Source organism: Primulina huaijiensis, chromosome 2 (assembly GCF_012295235.1).
Source record: "Primulina huaijiensis isolate GDHJ02 chromosome 2, ASM1229523v2, whole genome shotgun sequence".
NCBI lineage: Eukaryota > Viridiplantae > Streptophyta > Magnoliopsida > Lamiales > Gesneriaceae > Primulina > Primulina huaijiensis.
In genome coordinates, this window is record NC_133307.1 from 25,678,336 (window position 1) to 25,703,580 (window position 25,245).

At 32.6% G+C, this 25,245-nt stretch overlaps 2 protein-coding genes across 2 annotated transcripts; one reads left to right on the forward strand and one right to left on the reverse strand.

Moving 5' to 3' along the window:
* Window positions 1-2,398: 2,398 nt before the first annotated feature.
* On the reverse strand, window positions 2,399-5,950 carry LOC140970986 (putative GEM-like protein 3). The gene is made up of 4 exons (XM_073433010.1): window positions 5,498-5,950; window positions 4,817-4,918; window positions 3,203-3,474; window positions 2,399-3,029 (listed from the first exon to the last, which is right to left on the reverse strand). Exons 1-4 carry the CDS (start codon window positions 5,862-5,864, stop codon window positions 2,841-2,843), a joined length of 930 nt encoding a protein of 309 aa, XP_073289111.1. The 5' UTR covers window positions 5,865-5,950; the 3' UTR covers window positions 2,399-2,840.
* Window positions 5,951-19,606: 13,656 nt separating this feature from the next.
* LOC140970987 (putative clathrin assembly protein At4g40080) lies at window positions 19,607-20,833 on the forward strand. The gene has a single exon (XM_073433011.1). The coding sequence runs from the start codon at window positions 19,714-19,716 to the stop codon at window positions 20,758-20,760; it is 1,047 nt and encodes a 348-aa protein (XP_073289112.1). The 5' UTR covers window positions 19,607-19,713; the 3' UTR covers window positions 20,761-20,833.
* The last annotated feature ends 4,412 nt before the right edge of the window (window positions 20,834-25,245 follow it).

Below are 25,245 nucleotides of genomic sequence, written 5' to 3' on the forward strand. Positions count from 1 at the left end.
TGTTAACATTGTGTAAAATTACAATTAAAGTGTTTCTCTCATGTTGCATAGAATCACTCTTTTTATATTAACAATAATAGTATTAATCGTCACGAACATCTTAATTCAAAACAAACATATGAGGTTCGTTAGTTTTTTTTTGTTTCGAAATGAGATGATTGTTCTAACATCTTATACAAATACATCGAGAGTGTTGGTATAACATAGAATCACTGTTTTTATATTAAATGTTTTCATATTCACTATAATAATAGTAATAATAATATTTTATATATTTATTATCCGTTATTAATTGTAAGTATGTTAGATAAAAATAATGTTTTTTATTATTATTTCATCATTTTAATTTGTAATTTATTTATTCATTAATTTTTAGTATTATTTGTACATAAATATGATCAAGTCAAATTACAGTTCAACATTTCAATATTTTTAATAATTATGATTATGACATTATTTATATTTAAATATAAATTGAATTGATTATAAAAAAAATAATATACATGCAAAGTACGTGCCGATATACTAGTTAATATCACGCACTTTAATTTAATTCGACACACAGTTAATGCAAAAAATATAGACAAAAAAGACCATTTCTTTCCCCATTTATGTATAATAAATAATAGTAGGTGGTCAAAACCTAGGTTAGGGAGATGAAAGTTTTAACTATTTATTTTGAGTTCGTAGTTGCAAAAAATGCCATACAATTCATTCTGAAAATTCATTTCATCTGGACGTAATGAATTTTGCACACCATGTCTTCAACTCATGATCTTTTGACTCTAATGTCATATTCAATAACCACTTCTCCTTTTTTTTTTTTTTTACTGATTATTGATAATATATATATAAATGCCACTTCATAACATATCCACCTAAACATACATACATACATACCATAATAATGAAAAATTATGTCCGAATTAAAGTATAATGAATTGGCATCACGAGAGACGTAAATGGAGGGGAGGGTGAGGGTCCAAAGGCAATTGCTGTGCTTGGTATAAAAGGGGAGAAAATTACGGGAAAAAGGGAACAAAGATTGTGACAATACGAAGTAAAGGGGAATGGTATGGTGTGAGGGGTACCATCTCATTTTTGCCCTTTCTCTCAACGACCCTATCTGCAAATTGAATACTTCCAACTCTTTTTTTTATTATTATTATTATTTTACAAAAAATGTTTATGTTGCATTTCACAGCACAATTGTTAATTCTTTTTTAAAAAAATACTATCAATCCCTCCAAATGATATATTATATCATAAAAATTTCAACATTGTGGCACGTACATATAACATGTCTCCTTTTGCTTTCTTTTCAACTTTTCTCATTTCATTACAGCTAAGAATATGGATAGCATGTGAAGCAAAGGATGTGATATTTACCAATACTACTCCCTCCTCATAGGACACAGGGGAGGGTTATATTTCTTTTTTTTTTTAAATAATAATAATACCTTAGCATGATCAAATTAATTACATAATCTATAATTTATTTAATAATTGCTTAAAAAATATGGCCAAAATTACAGCAAGACTCAAAGTAATATCCATACTATATTTTATCCAAAAATGAATAATAAATATGTTCAAATATCCAAATTACAATATGATACAAAGTTACAAACCTTTATCTCAAATCCATAAATTCTTTTTTTTTTTTCGAAAGTAAAACAAATCCATAAATACTTAAGGAGCATAAAATAGCGAAAATAATATCAAAAATGGGAAAATTCTGAAGCATGTGATGGTTGCAGAGAATATAATAGCAGATTATATTTTGAAAGGTGGGGTCCCATTTTGTAGATGATGAAAGCTATAAATAGTAACACTATATAAAGCTAAGACTTGCTTAAAATAATGCCATGTTTGGGCTGACAGTCTCAAATGCTCCTTCCACTAAAATCCATTCCACAAACAAACACAAAACTGCAACTTTATGCCCATCACCATATTTCGCAATGGCCAAATTCCTCTTAATCTCGCTTTCAAAAAATTACGGTTAATACTTTATTAAATGTTGAAAATGTAAGTAAGAGATTGGGTTGGATCTTTTTTCCCGAACAGTGACCAAAGTCCAGTTATGTTCCTCCATATCGCAATCATTACCACCTTTAGCTAAAAACTCTGTAATCACTTGTACTATTTGAATGAAAAGTATTATGGGAATGAAAATTATTATGGGATCTAAATTTTATTAAATTAACAATAAATTCAGACATGCATTGATTCTTATAAATTATGTTCTTCAACAATGTTAATTAGAATATATGTTTTTAATTACATTATTTTAGTATTACCACATTATGATTATAATGCATCGAAACCACTTTATTACTTAGCCGCATATAACGTCGCATAATATCAAAATATCATTTGATTTCCTTAAAAAAAAAATCATTTGGGATAAAAGATCACTAAGTGCTTCATAATATCAGCAGCAGTTTCACATTACGTTTTACTTCATAACATACCGACATATTAATTGACAGATCAAGTAAGAGCTAAAGAAATCATATTAAAACTGGGGCCAACACTAATGAAACCCTTAAAATAACCGAAAGCTGAGAAAGGCGTTGGAATTCAAGCATATAGGCTAAGCTCAAGTGTTAAAGAATTAATCCAGAAAATAGCAGAACTGACACATATTTTGTATATTCTTCTAATAATAGTAAACTGACCCAAGATAACGGCTTAATTACCTCTACGATATCCCAAACGAAATGTTAGCACAAAATAAATTCCAAGTATAGGACCAAAGGGTACATCAAAAAACATGTGATTTATCTAAAGATCACTCAGAGTTTTGGTAGTGAAATTTGGAACCTGGACTAAGCCTACACCGATTGGATGTCCCGTGCTTGTAAGACATCTTGTAAGCATTGCACTGCTCCATCATAATTCAAAAACCCCATATACCAAAATTCATGGTTATCAACAGATATAACCTGGATATATTTTTCAGCTTTATTGGCTCTACCCGATGAAGAATTCACAGCTTTCAGTTGATGTAATGGGATTACCACCTGTTAAAAAATATGTGCATAAGAGACTTAAATGCTAAGACAAATATATACACAAAAGGATGAGGATAACAGGTAAACATAAAACGTGCTTGCATAGAGAATGCTGAAGTATTTTACGGTAAACTAATATATTCAGTGCCAAGACACACAGCTGATAGAACATTAAATCATACCTTATAATAGCTCCATTCGGTACCATCGCCAGATTTGTATGATAATGGATTGTCGCTGCAAAATGCAAGTTTTGCAGTAGAGACATATAAAATCCCCATGACTGGACCGGCTGATGTGGACAGGTAACAAGCATATGAATTCGTCAGCTGCTCCTCTGGAACTGTATCGAACGTCTGTCGAAATATTTTCTCATAGCCGCCTTCAGCTAGAACCTTTGTTCCCTGTGCTATTCTTCCCAGGGCAGCATCAGCTAGACTAGGGCTTGTTTTCACTGAGTCATCAAAAACAGAACCAAGAAAGGAAGGAAGAAAATCTAAGCAACCATGCCACAAGTAATTGAACAAAACAGAAAAGAAAGAACGGGAAGAGGGTGGCCTTGTGCCTTTATTATTATTATTATCATATTATCCAACAGGGGTAAGAAACTATATTACACAACAATTATTCAAAAACAACCACAGTGGAGATTATATTTCCCAGGAAACAAAATGGAAACAAGCGAAACGTTTGAAAAGATTATCCATGGGAAAATAAAAGAGTTTCCCAATTTTATTGTAATGATTAGTGAATCCATTCAACTGAGCTGCATACGTACTTGACTGTCCTACTCATCATTTGAAGATACCCGCAGCATCACACAGTCATAAGCACCAAGTGTCTTAACATACATATATTATCAAATTTGAATGCTTAACAGTGCTAGTTGTTGGCTGTGCATGTTTGGCAAATGGTTAATGAATCTTTAGCCAGGTGTGTGAATGTGGTGAGTCAAGGTGGTTTAAGCCACCAACAGTGCTAGGTGGTGCAGGGTGTCAAAAAGCTCTAAGAAAGATCAACGTAAGAAGAGGGTAAGGATGTAAATGGGTCAAGATCGAGTCAAGCTTTTAAAATAAAGTACACCTGAGGGGACCCTAAGTTATAATTTAAGAGAATGTCGTGCCCATTTTTGGACAAGTGGACGACAAAGATAATTAACAATAAAAATTATTTTAGTTAATCGTAAATAATTATAGAGATTAATTAGTATATATCATATACTATGTATTCAACATATAGATAATTATATTATACAGATTAAAAGCTTGCGAGCCTATTCATAGGCTTTTGGAGAACTATATAAAAGCTCAAGTGGCTTATGAGTCGAGTTAGGCTATCTTACACTCTTAAAAGAGGGTTAGGAGATTGAATTGATATAACATGAAAATGCAGGCATCAAACATCAAATTAAAATATAAGCAAACATATATTTATTTATTTATTTGCATAGTATCGAGGGGCTACGGAGAAAGTTGAGAACATCAAATGAATACCAAATTGGTTCGTGTGGCTATGAAAAATGATGTTGACTTTGCTTTTTATGGGTAAGAAGTTTCAAGAAGAAAGAAACAAATGCAATCATGTTGCAACACCCATATTTGTAGGCCACTGACGGAAAGGATCAATTCAGTCCTCTGTTTACTGTAAAAATCAAACTGCCAAAGAGAGAAATAATCCATGTAATGCAAACGATCGCTTCAAAGTTAAAGGAACTACAGCAAATTGTCTGCTTGAAAATATAGTGAATGAGTTAAATAAATAAACGCAAATACAAAACACTGAAAAGAAAATCTTACGGTGCTGCCATGCGTTCCCAGCAAGATCCTCAGCCTTTTTTGTTGCTTCTCCCACCTTCTTCCCCCATCGCCCCAGTACATCCTTCACACTACCCATGGTCTCTATGAACCCAAAAAAAAAACAAAACAAAACGTTCTGTGTTTATAATCCATTTCAAAATACATATCATTAAACAATACAACATCAAAACAATTTCATCATACCAACTATAGAAATCCAGCAATCCAAACCATTGAGTTGAAACTAATCTAATCTAAGGCAAAAAAAAAGCCCAACAAATTCAGTCCTCCAATAAGAAAGCTGAGGAAGACATCGATGTTTTTTGCTGACAACTTCCGCATTCCGCGACATAATTAAACATACAGGATGACGATTTAGGTTAAAAAACAAAAATAAAAAAGATCAACCTTGAGCTAAATGTACCCCATTTCTTATGAAAATTATGATTGGTAGCAAAAAATTCAAACCCCGTAACAGCAACTAAAATACTGATAAAAAAAAACCGCACAATTTTGGCAAATTCAGAGACGATATCAACACATCAAAAACATATAAAGCATCAAAAGAAGATCAACCTCGATTCAATCGTAACCAACACGAAATCCACGAACAAAAACCCAATCCACCAGCACCGAACACTTCGTAATTACGAAAATAGACAGAGATGGAAACTCACAAACCTTTGAAATTAAATGACGAGGAATTGCTGGAAGCGGAAGCCGCTGGCGTGTAATTTACGGAGGGATTGCTGGATCCACGATCGGAATCCCTGGGCACCGACGATTCCATGACCAATTCCTCGTTCCAACGCACTGATTTCTTCGATTTCAAAACCCCCGCAGCTGGTTTACTATTCTCCTTGGCACCACTATTGCCTTCATTCAAATCTATATCTACGGTGACATTGGTGTCGTTTTTATCCGCAATATCTCCACCTGCAGGCTTCGGGTTAGGTTCGGGCTCGGGTTCGGGTTCCGGTCTCGGATCTTTATCCGAATATTTCTTCTGATGGCCATTGTTGTCTTCATTGGTCGCGGGATGCTCCATTTTCGAAATAATTTTTGGAAAGGAAGGAGATGAGGAGACTCTTGAAAATTAAAACAAATTCTGGAGTTTTACCGGGTCATGGATTTGTCGGGAAAAGGAATTCGATGTATGAATACCCACTGGGAAACTGGTGCTACCGGTGGCATTACAGATTCGTGAGTAAGTGGGTGACCGGTGAATTTCACTTTGGACTCGTGATTCAAGTTACGAGTGTCCACACTAGAATTCCAAATTATGATTTTTCTTTCTTTTTTTCTTTTTTACTGTAGTTTGAGTGTATATAATATATATCTCTAATATCACATATGATTCTTATAAATTTCATTTTCTTCGGGAAATAAATATTTTTCAACTACTAAATAATGCATCAAGCCCACAAATAAAATTATATAATATTTCATACAATATCATAAAGAAAATAAGTACTTCAAAATTTTAAAATATATTATTGTTATATTCTCATTGCGTGTGCATGACGACTAGTGTTATTATTCAAAAGTGAATATTGTGAAAGGGTAATTTGGCCAATTTCTAATATAATAACTCAAAATATTTGCAAATAACTATATTTGGAGTATAAATATCATTATCCATTTTACATTAAAAAAAAAAATTTATGGTACAGACCATATGATAAAAAGCATGATCTGATATATAAATCATATATCCATTTTCAAAAACTATAATATATTATAATTTCCTACATCAATAATTTACTTAAAACTCTTTGATCTGCATGAACTGTGGAATAAAAGAAATAGCAACGTGATAGAAAAAAAATGCTAAATAAATTTTCTTTACCAAGTAATTAAACGATATTAATTAAATATTGACGATAATACAATATTCTACAAGAAAAAAATTAACATAAGTTTCCAATAAATTGAATTTCCGAAACAAACCACATCTAAAAGCGTATTTGATCGATAATCAACTAATTGATTTTTCCAAAAAATCATAAGACGTCAACATCACTGAAGAAACCAAGTAAAAGAATTCATCAGAGAAAGCAGATATATCAAAACACCGCATTGGCATTAAAACATTGTGAACCTGGCACTGCTATTTTTTTATACGCTCTAGGTAAATACAAAAGACCAACGAAATAGACTGCAAATTACATTAATCAGATAAATCACATTGAACAAGCTTTGTGTGGAAAGCTCGAACTGAAAAGCCATTGAGAGTGAAGAATTGAACACCAGACTTTTTGGGAGGTGATCGTCACACCCTATCATTCTAACTATCCCTCTCGGAGGCACAAATGAAAAACATTTTTTACAACTATAATTTGATGTGCTATATAGTTGATACATCATGCATTCCGTAGCTGCTATGGATTTCGGACGAAAATATATGCTATGATACCTACAATTATCATATACCTTGAATTATACGCTTAGATTTCAAGTTGTCGATCATGCAATGAATATCACCTGTTTTAAAATATTAATAATTTTATAAGCATATATGTTTTGTTTTTTTTATATATATTTCGCCTTCTGTCTTACAAAATAATATTTTAAAAATATATTGAAAAGCAATCGAAGAAAATGATGTATATATGTATATTTGGAATAATTTTAAATCTGAATGTTGACGATGACCCCAACTTCGAAGAAAATTTAAGCTGTTCTTGGAGGGCAGGGGAAATATCGGAATTGACTTTGATGAGTGTTTGGCACATGAAAAACCCGTTCCACTAATCCATATCTTTGAATGGAACGTTTAAAAAATTAAGTATGAAGTAAAAAGGAAGTACTTGTACAATATGAAACTTAAGTTGTACATTTCTGGGAAGCTGAAAGAAGTCGGGGTTAGGCAAATTACATTTTAGTATTGTTTTTTATTTTATCTTACCATTTTATACGAGGGTGTGATAGTAATTATAATTTAGCCTTCACCAAGATGGTTTCTCTAATAAAATAATTATCCATTTTCCACTGCTTTTTTTTTGTCTCCAATTTATCGGTAAATAAAAAATTAAAGAAATATACATAATGATATCCTTGTAAGAGCCCGGGTCATGGATGATCCGGGATATCAGATGGATTCCCAAATCAGGGTCAATATGCAGGATTGATTCTTCTGAAGCCGGGCAGGTGCAAGCCCAGGCTCTACTTCCCGGGCAACCAGACGCCCGAGCTCTTATATAAGCCCCCGGTAGGCATTCTAATCGGGCCACCTCGATACGAGTACCGCACGCGAGTACACTAGCAGAATAGGATGTGAGCGACCATCCTATCTCTGACACTAATCCAAGTGGTTGACAAAGTCAGACAGTCGGGATGTGACTAGTGTATGATTTGACATGTCAGAATGTAGCCGCTCTACTATAATTAGTAGGTAGCACGAAGAACGAGGTCATCATTACTTCTCCTATTATAAATATCAGGTGCTATCTTTGCATTAAGATTCATTCATTTTATTGCCTACACTCTTACACCAATATCACAACCATCACTTGGCTACATTGATCTTTCGTTGAGTCATTCACTGACTTAAGCATCGGAGTGGTCACGCCGGACACCCCTCCGACGCCCATTCACGAGTTTCTTTTCTTGTGTGCAAGTTACAGCTGGAGCCATATTAGAGAGATATATCTTCATCACAGATATAATATACCTTACTCTTATTTCCTTCATTATCTTGATAGCAGATCCGGCGGAGCACCGGACCCGGCTCGTCCATTTCACCCGGATCACATCACATAAAATCAAAAAAATAATTAGACAAAACACCGCTTTCTCCAGCAATGTATGAATTCGGAAACGCATAGTGACATTAATTATTTGGTCCCGTTTAAATATATAGTTTCCCATTATATTACGATTGATTAAATAGTAATATTAACCAAGAAAATTAAATCAAGTCAAACCATTGGACATAAAACAATGTGCAAATAGTGTTGTTAACTTTATTAAATTGAAAAAAAAAAAACAAAAAAAAAACAAGTGGGNTCGTTAACTTTATTAAATTGAAGTTTCAAAAAAACTTTATTAAATTGAAAAAAAAACAAGTGGGTTGGTTTTCACTAAAGATGTGAATGAATAGGATACAGCTAATCCTACAGCCAATCAAGATCATTATTAAACCTGATTTTCTACTGTTTACACGCAGAGGTTAATATTCCAAAATATTTTAAAATTTTCAATTTTATATCGTTTATTCAAAAATATTTATATATATGAAAAAATCTGGAATACTACATTTTTTAGGGAAAAAAATAGAGACTCCTTTAATTTGTGACAAGCTGTGTCTTTGTCATGACAGCAATTATACATCATACAAGGAACGTTAATTCAATCATTGTTGAATAAATTCATAATTATGATTAAAATATACCTAAAGTCACGACTCGATACCATTTTTCATTGATTAATTAATTAATTATTTTAATTGCTGTTTGGAGAGATAGTGGCAAAACATAAGTTGTATACTAATTATTCAATGCCAATGATTCATTGGCTTAGTGGGAAATTAAATAGAGGCCCGAGACCCATTAGTTCAAGTCTAGGTAGTCTAAATAGTGTATATTAAAAAAAATCTTTTACCGTCGTTTTATCAAGATAAAAAAAAAAGAAATTATTCAACATGATTATTTTAAAATTTAAATCTATTTTGGGCAACAATATATTATTGAGAGGAGAATAATGACATTTCAGCAGCCATTGGGAAGTTGACAGCAATGGCCAATTTCCTTACGTAGCTGGCATGTTTTGGGAATTTGTTGAACAACCTAAAGAATTCCGAGACCACAGCTTCAAAGAATAAAGACATGGCACCAACTTTAATTTGTTATGGCTAACTTTACGGTATGTAAACGTAACCCTTTTCATTTACACCTCATATACTTCAATACATTTCCTTTGATTTTTTATTTTTACTGTCTATATATCACTATAATTGACAATCATTTATAGTCTATCTTACTCCAATTTGAAGTTTGAAACGAAGTGTTAAGTTCGCCACCCAATTATAATCGAACTTTGAGAGAAAAAGTCAATATTATAGTGTACCTATAACAAATAAAAGCGAAAGAAAAGATTTCTATAAAAGGTTTATTTTTTAAAAAATATATTAAATTATTTGTTCCCAACGGATACACAAACACATGCATCCCTGCTAAGACACCTTTATTAATAAGTCTTTTTTTCCCCCAACGAATCTTATCAAATTATAATATTTATATATTAATCTCTCCACTTCTTGGCTCTTTTTATACACACCACTTTACAGTATTCTCCCATCCCAGCACCTTTCCACCATCTCTTCATTTCTGACGCCATGGCTTGCTTGCAGATTATCCTCCTCCTCTCCCTACTTGCCACCTCCTGCACTGCACAAGCTCCATCCGGCGCACCCCAGGTCTCTCCCACCGCATCTCCAACACCCGCGCCAACGGTGGCCCCGCCAACCCCAACTCCGTCTCCGTCTCCGTCTCCGGCTCCCCTCACACCACCTTCCCTGCCGCCTGCTCCTACGAAACCGTTAACCCCATCTCCCACACCAAAGACTGCTCCTCCGCCGGGTACACCCGGCCCGGCACCACCCGCCGATCAGCCGCCGGCAGATGGGTCGAATAATGGGTTTGTGAGCAGAGCCGCCCTCGGTGGAACGGTGGTCGCGGCAGCACTTGTTGCGGTGGCTTTGATGTAGGACTTCGACGTGGAGCTCCTCCGGACGTAGGTCAATCTCGTTGCTTTCTCGTGGACGGATGAGATATCTTCAGTTATTTTGTTGGGGTTTTTTTTTCCTTATGTAGTAAAGTTATTGATTTTAATTATTTTGGGTTGTATTTTCATTTCATATTTAATTTTAGAGCTGCGCTTCTGTTTTATATATTTGTTGTGAGATTATTATTGGAGGATTATTTTGCTGCTGGCGGTGTGTACATGAAATCAATTAATAAATTCAGTTTCTTTTCTTTTCTAGTTATATATATTTATATATACACACACATTGCATGTCATTTATTATATATCCATTATCTACATTTTTGTAGCTGTGATAAATAATTATTAAAACACGTAAAAACCCAATAAATCTCGTATAGAAGATATACCATTTTTTAAAATCCAAAAAATACATTTTTCTTTAATAATTGTGCTTTATTTTTTTATTTTTCATATCTCATAGTGCATTTTGATGACCAAGAAATTTTTTCCACTTTAAAAAAAAGATTATGGGTACAATTCCAATTGGAAGGCCACGTGCTCCACTATCTTGAGGTTATTCTTTTTGGACTATACTTTTTGTTACGTTGTGGTGGTTATAGGTCATTCATTAATTATTAATCATGTTCACATCATAATATTTATTGTAAAATATAAAATTATTAATAATATTGGGAAAAAATATTCTAATGGATTCAAGAAATTTAATGGGAAATCACATTTCCTATCTTCATATTTCCATCTATGACAAAAAAAATTAGTTACTTCAATTAAGCATATACTAACCTAAGTACAATTTTTTTTCCTTGATTTTGATTGATACAAAATAAATAAAGAAATGTTTTGTGGTTTAATTAATGAATTCGCAGATAGATTTCATGTTTACACACTATTTTTTGTTAATTGCATTTTATTTGTGAATATATTAGACATATATTTTATACATAAAGTGAAACGTATTTACAAAGAGCAGGTCTCTTGTGAGACGGTCTCACGAATCTTTATATATGAGTCGAGTTAATCATACAGATATTCACAATAAAAAGTAATAATCTTAACATAAAAAGTAATATTTTTTCATGGATGACTCAAATAAGAGATCTGTCTCACAAAATATCGTCTCAAAGTTTTTGACTAATACAAAACAGAATGTAATATTAAATTCCTAATTTAATAATAATAATAATAATAATAATGTATAACGAGTGTTTTAGTGTGAGACAGGAGGTCCATTAGTTCGCTGGCGATAGAATATGGCACATGAAGCACCGACTGTGTCGCTGCGAAAAGAGATTATTTTTTTCCTTTTTTTTAAAAAAAGAAAGAATTAGGTTTTGTTTGGCACAGCTGGCTTTTTAAAAAAAAATTCATTACATAAATAATAATATATTAATATATGATTGCCTTTTGACATCTTGTAATTTTCGCAGAAAATCTCAGATATTATTCTTAAAAAAATAAAAAAATTGGGCGTATAAAGTTACGCCGTGATTCAAGGCGCGTTCAGGGATGATACATGCATTAATATTTAAATTGTTGCATGTGTCTATGTAATTATAGAGTATATCTCTTTTAATACACCATCACGAACTCATTTATCCAATTCATATTCACAAAAAAGAAATATTTAGAGATGATAATTTTTCTTATGGTTTCGAAGTCTCATGAAGAAAACCCGTAATAGAGATGAGAATCCTTGGTTTTTTGGGGTTGAGATTGGTGGATTTTTTAAAATCATCAAAATACTTAGAGATGGGTATGGGGTACTATTCTTATCCCCAAACCTTACTCTAAAATAATATTCGAAAATATCAATAATAATATTATTATTATCGAAATTATATTAATATTAATATTATCAACGATAAGTTCGGATTCGGTAATTCCCTGCAACGCTTCATTAATATTTTTGAAACGGAGATGAAGATTGGATATACACAGTTACGAATTCAGGGAACCCTCAAACTCAAAAAAGTGGAATCGAGACAGGTAAAAGGGTGATGATGGGTGAGGATGGAATTCTGAAATGGGGATGACAAACCCGTTTCCGTCCCGTTGCCATCCCTATTAATAATTTTGGTATAAAATTTAAGAATTTTTCACGATTTGAATCAGGTTAGATATATGTTTCACAAATTTAAACCATAATTGTCTCACAAGAGTTTTTGCATATTATTATTTATTTTTGAAATCGATTTTTTAATTAAGTTGTCCTCAATAAACATCGGCATCCTCGAATCTCAAATTTTAGTGATTTCACATAACCTAATCAATTATTGTTCTTAGATGTCTTTCAAAATTTTCGGATTTAAGATACTATGATATCGGTTAAGGGTTAAGCAATTTCACCAATTGAAATAGAGTAAATCTCTTGTGAGACGGGTCAACCCTACCGATATTCACAATAAACAGTAATACTCTTAGCATAAAAAGTAATATTTTTTCATAGATGATCCAAATAAGATATTTGTCTCTCAAAATACGACCCGTGAGACTGTTTCATACAAGTTTTTGCCTTCTATCAATTTTCAATTGCTAATTTTTCTTGATTGCAATATTTCATGTACTAATTAAATATGAAACTCGAAATTTAAACTGAATAATCCAAACCGAGATTAATGGTTTGTTATAAAAAATTCATGACTTGGTTTGAAATTTTATGAAACCAATATGATAGGGTTTTATTCAATTTTTTTGTAAAACGAACTAAACCTTAGTTTAACGCCCCTAATAATGGGTTCTTCCGGATCTGGTAAATCTACTCTTCCAGATATGGTAAACCAAACTAAATTGTAGTTGAACAACCCTAATACTTGATTTGATGCAATCAATGAGAATCGAACTAGTGACATTGGCACTGATATAAATTGTAAGACCGAATGTTATAAGTTTTACTAAAAATTATAGCTATTGGTAATGATGCAACTCTAATATTTTAAACCGTATAACATTTCAAACATCATTTCTCGATTGCTCTAATCAACATAAATAATTATTGTACCCAACAGAATGCCTTAAACATTCCATTTATAATTAAAAATTATTAACAATATAGTTTTGGTATGAAATTAAGGAAAAAAATTGCATCATGACATGAAATAGGCAAATGGCAACAAGAACATTACTGGGAAAACTTTAAAGTTTAAACCCATAGTGGAAGGTTATCTTAACCTTAATCGATCAGATTGGGGCTCCATACGATCGGTTAGATCATCTTTAAATATTTTAAAGCCCAATAATTTGATTAATTAATTTATCTTTGTTAAATTTCCAGAATATATAAGCATGACTCATTTGGGTCTTGGTTTTTTTGTTTGTTTGTGCATTATTCCAATTCAGTTTCAATTTGTGAAATTGCTTAATTCTAAATCAAAGTTGTTTCTAGTTTATGGAGTATTACTTTTTAGAGTAGGTCTCTTGTGAGATGGTCTCACGAATCTTTATTTGTGAGACGGGTCAACCCTACCGATATTCACAATAAAAAGTAATACTTTTGGCATAAAAAGTAATATTTTTTCATGGATGACCCAAATAAGAGATCTATCTCACAAAATACGACATGTGAGACCGTCTCACACAAGTTTTTATCTACTTTTTATTGTGAAAATCGGTAAGATTGACCCGTCTCACAGATGAAGATTCGTGAGACCGTCTCACAAGAGACTTACTCTAAGGCAAAAACTTGTGTGAGACGGTCTCACGGGTCGTATTTTGTGAGACGAATATCTTATTTAGATCATCTATGAAAAAGTATTACTTTTTATTGTGAATATCGTTAGGGTTGACCCGTCTCACAGATAAATATTCGCGAGATCGTCTCACAAGAGACCTACTCTATGTATAATATATTAAATGATAAAAATAATTTAGGCTTAAACGCATCATTATTTTTTCTCCCTATGCATCATTACTGTTTCTTTCTCTCTCTGAACTCATTATCCATCTCCATCTTCTTGAGAAACTGCAGCTATTACGCCTGATAAAATTTCAAGAATGTTGGGGATAACGCAAAAGTGTTTTGTTTATATCTTCAACATGATTGTAATTGTAGTTTGATCGACAGTCCTGGCTTGAAGATTGGAAAACTGGAGGCGTCACAGGACAGGGGCAGACAGATGCCCACCCGAAATGAAGACACAAGAAGAATAGAGCTCTCATATCAATCTTATAGATGAATTTCAGAATTGTATAAGTGTTTGAAATTCAGAATTTTCGGTTTCTTGATAATACAAATATTTTTGCAATCGTAGTTCTTCTTGGTACATATACATTTTCTTGTTTCATGAAAATTTCTTTAGCATTCGGTTTTTGTTCAATATTTTCTTGATACGTTGTATGAATACTGAGAAGTTAAAAAAAAATAGAGAGAGATTCTTTAAAATAAATATTTTATGGTAAGGACTCCGGAAGACTACCTTGGATCTTGCTCTTGCCAAACATGATTTACTTCAAGAATTATAAGTGTTGCGTTTGAAATTTTGGCAACTGCGAATGCCTTATATTTCGACACCTTTGTCGCATTTGGCATTTTCTCGTATCTGTGTCTTCATCTATTGATTGTTTTCAGGTTTATTTCAGCGCTTCTCCCGCGTCTGCCCTTTTCTGAATCCAGTCCGACAAGACTGCACCTCACACTAAAATTTGTAGCCGTTTCGGCTATAAAAGCGGTTCATCTCTCAAGACCTCACAACATATATTGAATATTCATGGTCATGTGTATCAGTTATACTGTAGAAAAGATTTTAAACCCGATAAATATGAGAGGAAATCAAAAGATATTAATTTACGCATTTCTGCTCTTTTCTAAATCCAGTCCAACAAAATTGCGCCCCATACCACAATTGTGTTCATTTCTACTGTAAAAGCGGTTCATGTCTCAAGTGCTTGCATCATATGTGAAATACTCGTTGACATGTGTATGAGTTACATTGTAGAAGAGATTATACACCCGATAAATATGAGAGGAAATCAAAATATATTAATTTGGATCTCTCAATGTTTATATACATGAGTGTAGAAGTAAACAAACTATTAACCTCATAAAAATTTATAACAAAAAACTAACGATCTAACAGCTAAATGAAAAACTATCGAGCTCGACTCAGATTTTTTAGAACATCTGTATCATAACTATATATAAAGTTTTGATATAGTATTCACCTACCGTTCCACCAATGAGGTAACATTCATATATTGGATGCGATGAAACATATCCAAATTATACATTCAATATATGAGTAACACCTCATTGGCGGGCACGGAGGTATGCACGATGTGTATATAACACTAATGAGGTGACACTCATATATTATATGTATAATTTGGATATAATTCATCACATCCAATAGACAAGAGTCTCATCTCATTGATGGACACGGAGGTGAACACGATAGATGAACAACATATCAAAATTATATATATAATGAAATTTGAACGAGAACAACTCAATCTTTTTTAATTTGGTTTAATTCATGACCCAAATCCAAATTATTAATTTCGAGTTGGTGTTGGGTTTTTTCGGTGCCTGATCCGATAACAGTTACATGCATTTTATTAAATTTAAATCCAACACCCTACTCATTGATAATTAAATACCATGTTATAATCTATCTTTTTTAAAAACGAACAAGGTACCCGATTAAGCGTTGAAAACATTAAATTTATCACCCATTTTTAATCACAAATTTGTTGTTTTCATACAATTGAATTTTTTTTTTGGGTTTTATGCCCATAATTCGACTTGAGGTACCCGAAAGTTGGGTATTAAAATTTTTTTTTAGCCGAGATTGGTTAATAAAAATACTACCTGATCCGATGTCCACCCTTAGTTTGAATGAGAAGAATTTTTTAACTTTTTTCCAAATGCTAAGTAGAAAAATTAAATTGGTCCAAAAAAAAAGTAGAAAAATTAAAAAGGGGATTTCTGTCAAAGAGGTGACAAGGAAACTTATAAATTCAAACTATTATTGATTTTTTTATTGACACAAAATGAGAGTTTACACACTTATTTATACCAGTCACATCTCTTTAATCAATGGTTAAGATCAAGCCAACACATCTTTAATATAATGGCTTGTATATGTTATCTGGAACCTTCATTTGTCATTGGTTATCGTATGTGCATTGGTTATCGTATGATACAAAATGAACAACAATATCGATTGTCTAGAATCCTGGCTTGTCACCGCTAGAGATTTAATCGAGTCGAGCCGAATTCTTGAATGTTTGAACTTGATTCGTTTATAATCGAGCTGAACTCGAGCTTTATTTAACGAATATATTAATAACTCACGAACTGATTCGAGCTTTTATCAAGCCTAAACGAACTTAATAAATACTAGTGCACTGACGCACGCGTTGCGTGATTGTATAATATTTTTTATAATTCATTTGATTTATATTTAAATGAGGATCAAAATATAATTATAAGAAATAGTGAGGGACCACACTGTAATTTTGATATATAAATTAAAAAATAAATTGAAAAATCAAAGAATAAAAAAATGACTTCGTAAGAATTGAACATATAACATAAACCCTAAAAAAAATGATTCTATCCACTGAACTACATATAACTTGCATTAAAATTGTAAGGACCGTGTATCGTATTATCGTAAATCCTGTGTGATTATCGATAATTTATGAAATTGTCATGTGATTATGTATATGATGTATATCATGACAATGAAATTGAGAAAATAAGTATTGAATACGAATTGACGTGGTAAGAGATCGAGTGGAAAAACCGGACGTCAATATAATACCAAAATCAATATTTGGACAGAACATGTGGCGCCCGAGCGGTAGAAAATGACCGCCCGAGCGCCAGTGTGGAATAAGGGGTGTTCTCGGACAGAACATGCCGCGCCCGAGCGGTAGTTTTTGACCGCCCGAGCGCGGAGCAAGTGACACTCGGGGGCAGAACGTCTCGCGCTTGGGCGCGAGAATTCTACCGCCCGAGCGCCGAAGCGGTGGAGATAAGAACGAGGTTTCTTCTTCTTTTCTTCATTTTATTTCAGAGGTTTCGAGAGAATACGAGAGATTTCGATTTTCTTTCGTCTGAATCGACTTCGAAACGCTGTCTAAACGCGAAACAAATTATATATTTGTGATCGTCGCGTCGAGGGCTTCCGACTGAGGTAATTTTCTTCGAGTTCCAGCAGTTCTAAATATCAAAATGCTGGAATAGCATGTATTTGAAGTTGAATTTCTTATATATAATAGAATAATCGACAAGAAACTCATATTCGAAGTCGGAATTGAATTATATTATAATTTGAATTTGATATGAATTTTTGAAGTTTCAAATGATATTTGAACTCATATTAATGATTTTTGATTAGGTTATTGATTAGAATGAGCATGTTATTGATGTAGATAAAGTATTATACCGATATCTTCAGGCTACATCAACTGGAACGAAGAATTGAGGTATGTTGCGACCGGGTAACATACGACAGGTATCTGTATTATATGATATATGTCGGTTTGATTGGATTGATTGAAATGAGATTATGTGTCTATATGCCTTATTTGTTGATTGATGTGGCATACATGACATTGAGATTGAGATATCGATGTATAAAATAAATGTTTTGTTAACACACATCGTTTGATGTATACATCGATACATGACATGCACGTTGAGCTATGATCCTTGGATACCCTGATATGATTTGATTGGATTCTGGGGTTTGTGAACACAATCGCTATGCCGGTATTATATGACCTTAAAGCATAGACAGTTGTGGCCCCGATGATTGGATATGAGATTTGGGATTTGATGGCGCTTTGTCGACGCTATCATACGAGTATCCCTTATTGAGGCCGGTGTGCCAGCTCGAGCATTGATTTGATAGCGATTCGTTTGTTTCTGACATGTACTCAGTGGATGGGCATTTGACCCGATACCTCCACGACATACATGCATTGCATCCCATATATCATTGTTTAGATATCTGTGGTATATATGATTGGTTGTTCCATACGGAGCTTTGCTCACCCCAAGGGGGGCTGTTGTTGTCTTTGTGTGTGGACAATGGCAGGTACTCCAGGATATCAGGAGACCGGAGAGGGTACTTCTGGAGGGAGTCACAGTTTGAGCTGAGGTTTTATGTTTTGTTCCCAATATATGTATGTATCTATATAACGGAGCATGTCCCGAGGACATGAGTTGTTTGAATATGATTGATTTTGATTATGTGTGGGCATGTCTTATGATATGAGATGAAATACTATTTTTAGTATTCAAATAGTATATGTGTTGGGCTCAGTGTAAAGAAAATTTTAAACTCGTTTTCTGCTGTGATTAATTAACCCAGATCAAATTGCATTGTAATAACGATTAGGAGTTAAGGGCTCCACAAAAATTTTAATATTTTATTAATATATATAATTATTAAAACAGACCATAACACCAAAGTTAGTTACTCTAAGTATCTCAAACTTATACATTTAAATTTTCATTAAATTCATTAAAAAATAAATTATATATTTAGAAAAAATATAACATTATTACTAAAATTTATAAATTTATTATATTAATAGATTTTTCTAAATATTTCATAAGTCATATGCAAAATCAATAAATCAAATATCAAAACTATTATTTTTTCATCTAAGAGATGACTCGTGAACTTATCAACGAACATGTTCACGAGTTAGCGAGCTGAATATTGTAAAGCTTGAGCTTAGTTTTTTTTATACTAATGAGTCTCATTAAACAAATTTTTATCGAATCGAGTTTCGAATAGCTCACAAACAATTTGATTCATTTCATTTATATCTTTAGTAACCGCTACCATGTGTTATTTGGTCTTGCACAAAATTTTGGAGAGATGTGTCACAACACCGATAATAACAAATAATTATTGACCGTAGTACCGTACCTCTAATTTTCTGAAGTAGGTCATTCTCAACATGTATTCACAAAGAGTTACCATGCAAAAAAATTCGATCCATGTGAGGGTGTCGCATTCTATAATTAAATATGCACCAAACATGTCGACTATCGTATAATTAATTAATAGACTCGATCAAATTATACCCACTCTTGAATTATTTTTTTTGGAACAAAGGTGGATTATAATCACAATTACATTTATAATTATAATATCCCACAAAAATTTGATCTTCTTCCCCCTGCAACTCCTATCATTTTCCTGCCGTAGCCCATGGGGAAAATATACACACTCAGGAATCTCATAGGAATCATCAAAGACAAAGCATCCTTATCCAAAGCCGCCATACTCTCGAACCCAACCGCCGCTACCCTCCACCAAGCCGTACTCCGCGCTACCACCCACGCGCCTCCATCCGCTTATGATGACATCCACTTCAATTCCCTGCTCGTCCTTGGCGACAGCTCACGCGCCACCGCATCCGCTATCATCACTGCCCTCATGGATCGCCTCCACCGCACCAGAAACACCATAGTCGCACTCAAATGCCTCCTAATCATTCACCACATCATCAAGCGGGGACCCTTTATCCTCCAGGATCAGCTCTCGATTTTCCCGGCCAACGGCGGGTATAATTACCTGAAACTCTCCGCCTTCCGCGACAGCACAACCGCAGCAACCTGGGGTCTCTCCGCGTGGGTGAGGTGGTATGCACGTTACCTCGAGACCCTCCTCTCTACTTCGAGGGTTTTGGGTTATTTTCTATGCTCATCTTCGAACAGCATGGTGAAAGAGATTCAAGAACAGAGAATCCCTTCTTTCTTGAACCTTGATCTGATCAAAGACATGGATTCTCTGGTTCAATTACTGGAAGAAATCTGCAAAGTACCAGATTCCCTCTCGCCGGAAGACGACAGATTAATCGAAGAAATCGTTAAACTACTATACAACGATTATCTCTCGACAGTCAACGAGATTATACTGAGAATCGAGGAGCTTAAGCACAGGTTAAATTTCTTGAATTTCGGTGATTCCGTTGAGCTAATATGTTCTTTGAAAAGATCACAAGATTGTGAGAATAGATTATCCGAATTATATCCGATGAAAAAGGCTTCGATTGATACGATGCGAGCTTCGATTCAAGAAGTTAAAGATGCAATTGGGATGCTGAAAATTCACAGAGAAGGGGGGCGATCGCTCGGAAGAGAGAAGATGAGTGAGTCAGCTCGGTTTGAGGAGCGAGTTTTGAGTGTCGGTGACTCGATACATTTCCAATCCGGCAGGTTCGGGAAGAACGAGTTGTCCACTTGCCATGATTGAAGATGATTGTCTATTTTATTTATAAGATGTATCATAAAAAAAATTATTATTATTTTTTATTTTATTATGGATTGAGACGATTAGTTTTATGAGATCAGAAGGATTCGATTTCATGTGTCGGTTAGCTTCCCTTCCTTGTCAAACATAGCTTCCCTTCCTTGTCAAACATTTAATCTTAAGTCAGAAAATAAATAAAAAAAACAAAAACAAATTTATAGTTTTTATGAATAATTCAAACTTTTAAATGCTTTGAATTCAAAGCGTGAAATATTGTTGACACTCTCGATGAGCGAGGGCCGGGTTTTAATTTTTATATTCGAACCCGAACTTGAATACACAACATCGGGTTGTATTGGGTTGGGTTTTTAATATAACGGGTTTGAAAAAGAACGACCATCCTAAAAATTCGAATTCACTTTAATTATTTTTATTTTAGCTTAAGATATGATTGAATTTGAAGTTGGTCCATGCCATGCATGTGATATTAATGGTATTCAGAAAATATTAATAAAAATATTTAATTCACCATATATAAAGCAATATAATTTTCGGAATTCAACTCAAAATAGAATCAATTAATCAACTACATTCTTCTTTTCAATAAACTTGCAATGGACCCAATTCATTTTGGCAACTAGGTCAACCCTACACCTTTAACTCAGCTCTCCAATTTGTTGACATTTAAAATATAATAATATTTTGAACATATTGTGGACAAATTTGTCTCTCTCTCTCTCTTGTATAAATTGGTCTCTGAGTTCATCTCAATTTCCAAGCCGTGGGATTGAATTTATGCCATGAATATGATGATGCCTCTTATTTAAAATATCATTAAAATAAATATTTTGTTCGTTTCTTTTACACATTGTTGTCTGATTACTAATGGAAACATACATTTACGATATTAATGAAATCAGATAAGGAGCTTTTCTATAGGCGCGGAGTCGAACGACGCAATGAGCTTTACGAGAGCTTCGTGATTGTTATGTCAATGTTCATCGGGTTTTCTGCAATGATAGTTTGGGAGAGTTAGAAATGAATAAGTAAGCCTTGCTGTGGCTGTTTTCATGGCTTCAACCTCAAAACATAAGCAACGGACGAGTCATACGCACATTTTTAACTCTATATAAATAAATTTTAATAATTTCCGTATCAGGTAAATTGTTAATAAATTGTAAGAGTTGTATTAAATAATCTGAGATAGTCAGTCACTAAGGAAATAAATTAGAACAAACACTCGGGGAGTTGAATTAATTAAAAATAGCAATGCTTCAAGTTAATAAATATTGTTTAGCTTAATCCTTAACAAACTTGCTTGTATAGAGTGAACCTATGCATTATGTCAACTGAACTCAAAATACTCCTATGATTTGGTTAACGAAGGTGTTGAATAATTGAATTAATAAGGTTAGAAATATAAAACCGATTTAAGTTAGTCGATATCGGGTATGTGATATTTCTTGGAGAACAAAAACTCTTGTCAGACGGTCTTACATTTCAATTTTGTGATACGAATCTCCAATCTGATATGATTCATGAAAAGTATAACTTTTAATTACTTCATAATTTAAGTATGAATTGGAATGACTCGTTCCACAGAAGGAAAAAAAATCGTGAGACCGTCTCATAAAAGACATATTCTTTTTGAAATATAATTTTATTGATACAAGTGATTGAACAAGATTGTGTTAAATGGCACTTTGATTCAGCCAATGAATTCACTTACCTATTAGCCCTCAATCCTCGTTACTATTCTTCGATCGAAGAAAAATGAGTAGGATGATGATTCTAACCAAGGCTAACAATTATAACTTATATTTAAATATATACATAATTTTTCACATTTAAATATATCATTTTCCTAGAAGGGTAAAATATTTAAATTTTATATATAAAAAATTACACTAATTTGACTAATATGTATCAATTAGGGCATTAGTAAAATTTGATGTATCAATCTGCCAAAATTTTCTTTTATTATTTGTAGTTTAGAACTTTTTATTTTACCGTTTCAAATTGAATCAATGTTCATGGTTATTAATGATTAAATGAATAGAAAAAAATCAAATTTACAGGAATAAACGGTTAGGAGAAAGAGCAAAAAAGAAAATAAGGAAAAAAAATCACGCATGAAAAGATTAAACAAGAATAAAAAAACCCAAGGATGAGAAAAATAAGAAGAGAAAAAATAATAAAAAGGAAAAATGAGACGAGCCAAGAAAAGGTGGAGGCGAGTAGAGTATTGAATCCCTGTTTTCTGGTTCACATAAACTTTTGTGTCGGTCTGACATTAATATAACAATTTTGTGAGACGAATTTTTGATTCGATCAAAAAAATATTATTTTTTATAATAAAATATTACTTTTCATTGTCGATATAAACCAAATCTACCTGTCTAATTGACGAATAGACAGTAGACCTACTCCTTCTGGTTCATCTTGGCCGTTGCGCCCGCCCTTTTGTTTGTTGAAAGAGGTTTTGATAACGATGCTCCTGCGATCGCTATTTTAGCCAAATTGGCTGCAAAAGTTGTCCACCTCTCCACCGATGAAATATTTATTGGCATCTTTCTGATAGGAATCAATGGAAATTTTAAGAGCTTTAATTTAATACAAACTAAATTATATATTTGTGCGAGAAAGCCCTATTTTAGTTGATAATTTATCTTACTTATTAGTCTTCAAATTTTGAATTTGAATTAATTTTTTGTGTAAAAAGAGATAATGCTAGCTGGTAAATATTATATTTTAAAAAATAACTCATGCTCGTATTTGATTGGCTAGCGACACTTGACGTGTGGGATATCATATTTTTTTTTTTAAAAAAAAATTTGTTTTTAAAAGTTATTAATTAAACTATAGGGTGTGTTTAGTTGGTAAGATTAGGGCTTGATGAAATAATTTATCTCGTTTGTTTACTTACAATTTTGTGTAATTATTATTTATCACACCAATCAAATCGTCAATTGAAATGACAATATTACCCCTAATATATTTACTTTATTCATATAATTTAATTATTATAAGAGTAAGTAAAACTTGAATTCATCATGTATAGATTAATGCAATCTCGTACAAAAAACACTAGAGAAGATATTCCCTTTAAGCTCTCTAAATATCAACAACACAAAAATTCATGTGAGACCGTATTACAAGTTAATTTTATGAGATGAATTTATGACAGACCTGATCCAACTCATAAGAAAATATTAATTTTAAGTCAAAAAAAATATGAAATACAGACAGGATCAATTCGTCTCCAAAATATAGATATATGAGATCGTTTTACAAAAGACATCTTATGTCATCAAAGAAACCATGCGGGACATTGAATAATTGTTCCATGTCACTCAAGAGGAGATCGAGTTATCGTAACTAAAATATACATGTAATTAATTATACACATAAATTGTATCATTGCGCAGAAAAATTATACGTATGGACTTAATGAATAATTGAATATTATATAAAATATAAAAGGAAGAAGACAGAACGTACGATTTATTGAAATCTGGGTTTGCACCAAACGGGTAAAATTGTTTTATAAAGTCTGTAAAACATAAAAGTAGATGTGTTTTTTTTTTGCTTATAGATACAAACAATACATTCTTCGGAAAAGCTGTTGGTCTATTATCATAAAAATGACAGCAACTTCTAAAAAATGGAAATTTAATTACCTATTTAATATAAACATGTAGGAATTAGTACTTGTTAAATTAGAAGAAAGAAATTATCATGATATACACATATTTTTACTTTTTAATAGATGTATATCTTTTAAGTAAAGTAAAAAACGCGATTTCGGACCCCAAATTTGATATACAAGCCACAAACAAATCCCCCAAACTATGTAGTGTTTGTCAACCAGAAGGTAGCTATCTATATTTATATTTTTTTTCTAGCTTGGCCAACAAGATTTCTACTCCACCTCTAATCGTGGATCACACTTATTTGATACTAATAAAAAATGCACACGTGTTACATGTGTTATTATTATTTTTAATATGATCAAATAATATCAAACAATTAACAAAAAATTATTTTCAATTTAGAAGAGTTGTTTGATTTAAAAGGAAAATTTTGTTTAGATTTTTTTCTATGTAAATTATGGAGTGATTTGAGAAAATTTTTAATAAAGTAAGAAGTGTAAAGTTACTCTAAGGGTCTCACATTTAATAATATAGTATAGATATCAAAATTTTTCGTATCAAATAATATTCTCCGAGATATTATATCAGATAAAACTAATCTTTTAATTATGATATATCACAATATATATCAATAATAATAAAAAAAGAATGCCATTTTTAATACTGCTTAATCCATTAAAGATTTTCATCGCTTTTTTGTTTATAAAATTTGTCCCAAATATTTATTATGGACAATTGAAATATTGATATCCTAAGCAAATTTCTCTTTGTTTGCGTACATGGATTCTTTCGACATGCAACGACACTATTTCACTGACTCCATTTCTTCTCTTTT

Excerpts from the sequence above, each read along its gene's own strand:
- LOC140970986 (XM_073433010.1), bottom strand. The coding sequence starts at position 5,864 with ATGGAGCATCCCGCGACCAATGAAGACAACAATGGCCATCAGAAGAAA. Across the intron at positions 3,475-4,816 it reads TGGGAACGCATGGCAGCACC|TGAAAACAAGCCCTAGTCTA; the intron begins GTAAGATTTTCT and ends TTGATGACTCAG. Across the intron at positions 3,030-3,202 it reads CCGAATGGAGCTATTATAAG|GTGGTAATCCCATTACATCA; the intron begins GTATGATTTAAT and ends ATTTTTTAACAG.
- LOC140970987 (XM_073433011.1), top strand. The coding sequence starts at position 19,714 with ATGGGGAAAATATACACACTCAGGAATCTCATAGGAATCATCAAAGAC.